Source organism: Cyphomyrmex costatus, unplaced genomic scaffold (assembly GCF_001594065.2).
Source record: "Cyphomyrmex costatus isolate MS0001 unplaced genomic scaffold, Ccosl1.0 C2388529, whole genome shotgun sequence".
Classification (NCBI taxonomy): domain Eukaryota; kingdom Metazoa; phylum Arthropoda; class Insecta; order Hymenoptera; family Formicidae; genus Cyphomyrmex; species Cyphomyrmex costatus.
In genome coordinates, this window is record NW_017274938.1 from 317 (window position 1) to 6705 (window position 6389).

The 6389-nt window shown below is 41.5% G+C and overlaps 1 protein-coding gene across 1 annotated transcript; it reads left to right on the forward strand.

The window, feature by feature from the left end:
- The first annotated feature begins 1849 nt into the window (after positions 1-1849).
- Positions 1850-6293, forward strand: LOC108771315 (nucleosome-remodeling factor subunit NURF301). Its single transcript, XM_018551423.1, has 5 exons — positions 1850-3036; positions 3717-3999; positions 4234-4442; positions 4570-4926; positions 5082-6293. Exons 1-5 carry the CDS (start codon positions 1962-1964, stop codon positions 6248-6250), a joined length of 3093 nt encoding a protein of 1030 aa, XP_018406925.1. The 5' UTR covers positions 1850-1961; the 3' UTR covers positions 6251-6293.
- Positions 6294-6389: the final 96 nt, after the last annotated feature.

Here is a 6389-nt window from a genome sequence, read left to right on the forward strand (position 1 = left end):
ATTTTCCAACCGAAATGATCCACGCACGTCAAATTGCGTCAAGTCGAAAAGTCTACCGTCCCACGCCCCGTCTCTCGCTCGCTTGTACTCGCGCACTCTCGTGCCACGCTCGACCACGTTTCTTCGTAGTAACGTCATGGTTACGCTGCGGGCCGACAGATGGCGCGCGAGCGAGCGACGTCCGCCGCGCAGTTCTCCATCGATAACCTCAATCTCATTGTCCGCCGATGATTCTTTTTAGGTATATTTTTTGCACTCAGCATCTTCGTTTTCTCTTTCCACAACGTTCAAATCTATCTCATTTTAAGGTGAGAAATTTTTGGAAATTTCAAACAAAAACCTTTCTCGATCTTTGAATGCTTTCCATTTGGTGACACAAATTTACTTTCTTTTCATCCTCTTTTTCTTCTTTTTAGCTGTTAATTCTTTTCTTCCATCCGCATCGATCAATTCGATCATATTTCCCCTCGATTTAAAAAAAAATTTTCATTTTCCCGTTGCTTATATTCTTATTTCAAAATTTCCTTATCCATTGAAGACTCGAATCTCTGTAGATGGCGCAATAGGAGTGATCGGAGAATTTAGTCTTTGCGCTAATTCACACAAACGGCTTCGCGAACAAAAAATAAAGAGAAGACCATGCGATTTTGTGTCATCAGGAATATCAAGCTCGATATCGTGCAACTCCACGAGAACACAATTTTGTTCAGACGCGACCGCAAGAGGTTATCGATCGAGAAACGTATACAAAATGGCGGCTCGCGTCATCGGTAGTGTCCTCTACCAACGAATTCACACACGATCGCGTATCTACGGCCATTCTGGGCTCGTGTACTCCAAGAAACATCACGACTAATATACGAAGAAACGGATTGTGTCGCCTGTTCTATTGCAATCGGCATCGTTAGTCCATCGTCAACAATTCATCGTGGACGCATCGTACGCAAGCCCGCGTTGCCCCGTATTCGTGGGATTGCGGTTAGAATTACATTTTTTTCTTTCGAACGCGCTTGTACCGCCACCTATCTTGTACGTCGATCTGACAGGGGCCAGTGGACGGGACGGGAAGTACGGTGGAAGCGATTGGAGCTCGCGAGCGTCTCGGTTGAATCGAGGAAATTTGTATAATCCGACGTCGCGTGACCCACAACGTTCGTCATCCGGACAATCGAAGATATCCCGAAGGATCCCAGAGTCATCGTGATCGAGCGGTACGTACCATAACTGTCGCCCGGTCATCCTTTTCATCGTAGCCGTTCGGCAAACGATCGACATGGCGGCAGAGCGATGAGCCAATCGCAGCGACGCTCTCTTGTGCCGCTTCGCCATTCAACGACGACGACGACGACTCCATTCGCCCGCTGCCGCCACCGACATTACCACCACTACCACCACCACTAACCAGCGCGCAGCTAGAGACCCCCTTCTGGCGTAATTCGCGTCGGCGATCTCGCTATCTTGAATTTGGCGAGTGCTTTTTTCCCCGTTTACGCACGGCGCGCCGAACGAGGAACGGCACGCGAACGGGAGTGACGTGCGGTGACGTGCATGCCGCGGGGGCTTCGCGTCGCGGCGATTGTGTTTGGTCACGTGACCGCGCAGAACCGACCGTCGGCCGTGAGAAATGGCGCAAAGATCAGAGTGCATCAGGCATCATGGATGGAACCAGCTCCTTTCCGCGGCGATGTCACTTGTGTTTGTTTACAAGCATGCGGGCACGCGCGCCACGTGCTGAGTGAGGAGGTAAGATCAGGAGAGGAGAGGAGAGGTGAGGTGAGAGAGACGTATTGAGGCGGCGAGCGAGGTGTGCGGTAGGAGGGAAGTTGCAGAACACAGACAGGTAGGCTCCAGCGACAATCCCCCCCCCGCGTGGAATCGTGTTCCGAAAGCGAGGTTCACGGCACCAGTGCCGGCGAGAACGACGACGCTCATCGAAAATACCACGGCGACGCACGACAATAATGACTGGAAGAGGCTCAAAGAGGCGGGGACGCCCGCCCAAGTCTGTGGTAATGGAACGTCCGAAGAAGTTCCAATATCACCTGATGAAAAAGCCCAAGTATCTACAGAACAGGACAGCCGGTGTGCTTAGTGGCGGTGCTGAGACCCCGGGCTCCCAGCCAAGCACTCCAACGGCGTCGCGTCCGACCTCACCGTCGGTTGAGAGCGAAGAAAGCAGCAAGCGCAACACGAGAAATCAGCGTAAGTCACGTAGTGGTCGTGATCGACACTCCCGCAAGGGTGGCCACGCTGGATCCACAGGTGGTGCTTATCAGCGTCGCGGTTACAATCCCAACGTGGACTATCATGACTCTGAATACCATTATGGATCTGATTTTGGCGATGAGTCTAGCGAGAAGAGCGAACCAGAGGAAGATCCATTGCCGAGTGATGTGGACACTTCTGAGAGCATAGAGGAACCTGATCCCTCGAGTGATAGTGATTTTTCACTATCCAGTTATAGTACTACTAGTGGCACACCCAGAAAAACTTTGCTTGCTCAACAACGGCCACCTAGTCCAGAGCCGCTGTGGCTGCAGAACAGAGAATTACCACCATTAGTGTTACCCAAGTCTTCAGATGATCTGTTGGTCCCTAAAGAACTGGTTATGCCGTCGCTCTCCATCTACGAAGTACTCAGGCATTTTCGTTCCCTGGTACGTCTATCCTCCTTTAGATTCGAAGATTTTTGCGCTGCTCTTATGTGCGAAGATCAAACTAACTTATTGGCGGAGATTCACATTATGCTAATCAAGGCACTATTGCGAGAGGAAGACTCGCAGCAGACGCATTTTGGTCCACTAGACCAAAAAGATTCGGTGAACGTTAGCTTGTATTTTGTGGACTCCATGACTTGGCCAGAGGTGCTACGTTCATATGTGGAGAGCGATAAGGGTTTTGATCAGAATATTTTACAGACATTAATCACTACTGAATATCCTTTTACTGCCATCGAGGATAGAATCAAGGTCTTACAATTTTTAACAGATCAATTCTTAATAACAAATCCTGTGAGAGAGGACCTATTGCATGAAGGTATAATAAAATATGTTTTACATATGCACAACAATTATATTCTGTAGCTTTTTGTATGTACATCTTTAGAATGCATGGTTATATCCAAAGTGTCAGCAAGGAAAAAATTTACTGTGTCCCTGCTGATACATCAGTTATTTGTATAATAACAGATACTTATAATCAAAATGGATATGAAGCTAAACAAACTTGATGCTTTATGTATCTATCAAGATATAATTTATTAAGCTTGACATTATTTGAATACTTCTACAATTGATAAATTATCATTTATGAACAAATTTCTATATTTTATAAAAATTAAGTTTGTTTTTGGCTTAGTCTGATTCTTAAATTACACGATTTCCAAAAAATTTTATAAGTTTGTTTTAGATAAATTATTTAGAATTACATATTTTAAGAATATATGTTACAAAAATACTATTTTGGCTCATAGCCTTTCTTATTTTATATTTATTTAAAACTATTTTTGTGTGATTTTATACTTTATAACATAATTTATGATTTAAAATTTATTTTTTGTTTGCAAAATTATTGATATTTTAAAGTTTTTTAATTGATTTTAAATTTAAATTAATTCTTTCTTCATTTTTGTAAAATGTTGTAATGACAAAAAATGCTTAAGATATATCGAGAGAGAGAGAGAATATGGACTAGACAAGATCTGTGCATTTTTCCAGGAACTATGCATTATGATGATCACTGCAGAGTATGCCATCGACTAGGAGATCTGTTGTGTTGTGAGACTTGTCCGGCTGTTTTTCATTTAGAATGTGTAGAACCACCTTTGGTCGATGTTCCTACTGAGGATTGGCAATGTAGTACATGTAAAGCTCATAAAGTGATCGGTGTTGCGGATTGTATACCCGATGTTGAAAAGAATGGATCGTTATGTAGACAAGAGCATTTAGGATTCGACAGACATGGCAGAAAATATTGGTTTCTTGCAAGAAGAGTTTTTGTGTAAGACACATTTTAATGTACCTGCATGTCTAATTAAGATTTTGTAAAATTTCAATTATTTTTTGTATTTATACTTAAAATATTTTAAATTATATTTCTTTGTATCTTGTAAAAGAAATATTTGTAGAATATTACGAGATTACATTTTCAATGATAAATTATAAATTTGAATACAGAAGATAAGCTAAAGACATGCTTCAATAATTTAAATTTGTATTGTGATGTTTTTTCTAGTGAAAGCGAAGATGGTGAGGTGTGGTATTATAGTACACTTTTGCAATTAGAGGAACTAATGCTTGCATTAGATCAAAATGAACTGGAAGTAGCACTTTATCGTGAATTATCAGATTACAAAGAGGAAATAGTCCGTCAAATGGAGCTTACAGAGACTATTACTAATCAATTTAAAGGAAACAAAAAATCATATCTAGAAACAGAAAACAGTAAGATCGATCTTTCTTAATTAACATCATTTTTTTAATTTCTTTTGATTAACATTGAATGTATCCAAGTTTGTATATATTAAACAATATTTTTAAAAATAATTACCTATTGAAATATTTTTTGTAGATCTTATACAAAAGATACAAAAAGAACGACAAGAGAAACAAGAGAAAGAGGAGGAAGAGAGAAAGGAAAAGCAGAGGCAAGAGGCAGAGGAAATGATACGGAAGATGCACGAGAATACAGATGCTCTAGATGAACGTACTGCTGTAATAACGGAACAGAGTGAAACAAAAATTTCCGGTGATGAGTCGACTCCAGCTGTACAAGTACCTGAGGTGGTCGGCGAAACTGTTGAGGTCGACGCCGAAGTATCAAATATGACAAATACGGACAAAACTATTAAAACAAGCACCTCTACATCATCGTCTGAAGACGTTGATGAAGATACGTTAGAAGGAGAGGAAAAAGTAGGAAAAGACGGTAAGTTTTGTAATATAATTTGTAATATTTTTGTGAAATTTATTGATAAAAAAATCGGTTTTTCCATATTTAAAAAACTTTATGGAGAATAGATTAGGCTTTTGTATAAAACAATTCATTTTTTCGTACATGTTTACAATAATATTTTCTTTCAGGCAAAAAACATACTATCGTGACAAGATCGAAGACTGGTTCGTTGCAACCGCGAACCTTTAATATGGACGATATAAAAAGACGAAGCATGGCACCATTGTCGAAGGAAGAGCAAGAGAAGCTAGACAAGAGTTTAAAAGATTCTGAAAGCGACGGGAACACCAGGGTAACGCGTCAAAAAGCACATCAAATCGCATCTGGTACACACTTATTCAAATTGGGCATGGACAATAACTTTAAGTCGTACGTCAATCAGTACAGCACCAATCCTATCGCACTAAATAAGACTCAGAGAAACGAGGAACGCGACAAGAAACGTCACTTATCGCACAAGTTCTCGCTTACACAAGCATCAGAATTTAAATGGGTGGGCAGTCTGACGGGTACTCGTGCTCTGTTAGTCAGTACCTTACGTCAAACGATCTTACAACTTGAAAGCAATATTCAGGCGTCGTTTATGCACATCAATTGGCCATTACTACGCAAACCATGGACTACGGCAGTGGGATCATGCGTGAATCCACGAGACTTCGCGCGCACTCTTATTGTCCTACAAGCATGCATTAAATCTGTCGTATTTGCGAGCGTGTGGCATGATCAACTCGGTCATGTGAAACTGCAACGGGTGACTGCTCTCGAACGCGAGGAGAAAAAGCGCCAGGACAAAAAGGAAAAGAAAGAGAAAGAAGATGAAGAGGAGCGTAATCGGCTCTTTAATTTCGTCAAGTACACACTCGGCCTGAAGCATCAGGTATGGAAGCAGAAGGGTGAGGAGTATCGGGTGCATGGTCAGGGTGGCTGGCTCTGGGTGTCATCCAGACGCCGTCACCGAGTCTCGGATATGACAAAGATGGGCTTACGAGCCGGTCCACAAAAAATTATGGTACAGATCAAGGATCAGAATGTCCTGAAAATACTTGCAGTTGACCCATCTACTTATGAATTTCTTATCAAAGAATATTGTCCGAGTAAAATAGAGAATGGTATTGTGAAACAAGAAATCAAAGAGGAAGGAGTAGAAAATGGTACAATAAAACAGGAATGTGACATGGAAAATATAAAAAAGGAGCCTACGACTGACAGCAAGACGAACGGTGTTGATGCTTCTCCATTAGTGAAACTAGAATCCCAATCGGTCAAGCAAGAAACAAAGAATTTGTCAAGTATGTAGCAAGTTTAATTTGAATTTAATACAATAAATATATTTTTCAACAATTTAATTAATATAATAAGTAGTAATAAGGTTCTGAGAGAGAGAGAGAGAGAGAGAGAGAGAGAGAGAGAGAGAGAGAGAGAGAGAAAAAAAAAAA

Bases quoted from the DNA above. Each gene is read 5' to 3' on its own strand.
- LOC108771315 (XM_018551423.1), top strand. From the start codon at position 1,962: ATGACTGGAAGAGGCTCAAAGAGGCGGGGACGCCCGCCCAAGTCTGTG. The intron at 3,037-3,716 runs GTATAATAAAAT...GCATTTTTCCAG, and splicing joins AGAGGACCTATTGCATGAAG to GAACTATGCATTATGATGAT. The intron at 4,000-4,233 runs GTAAGACACATT...TGTTTTTTCTAG, and splicing joins CTTGCAAGAAGAGTTTTTGT to TGAAAGCGAAGATGGTGAGG.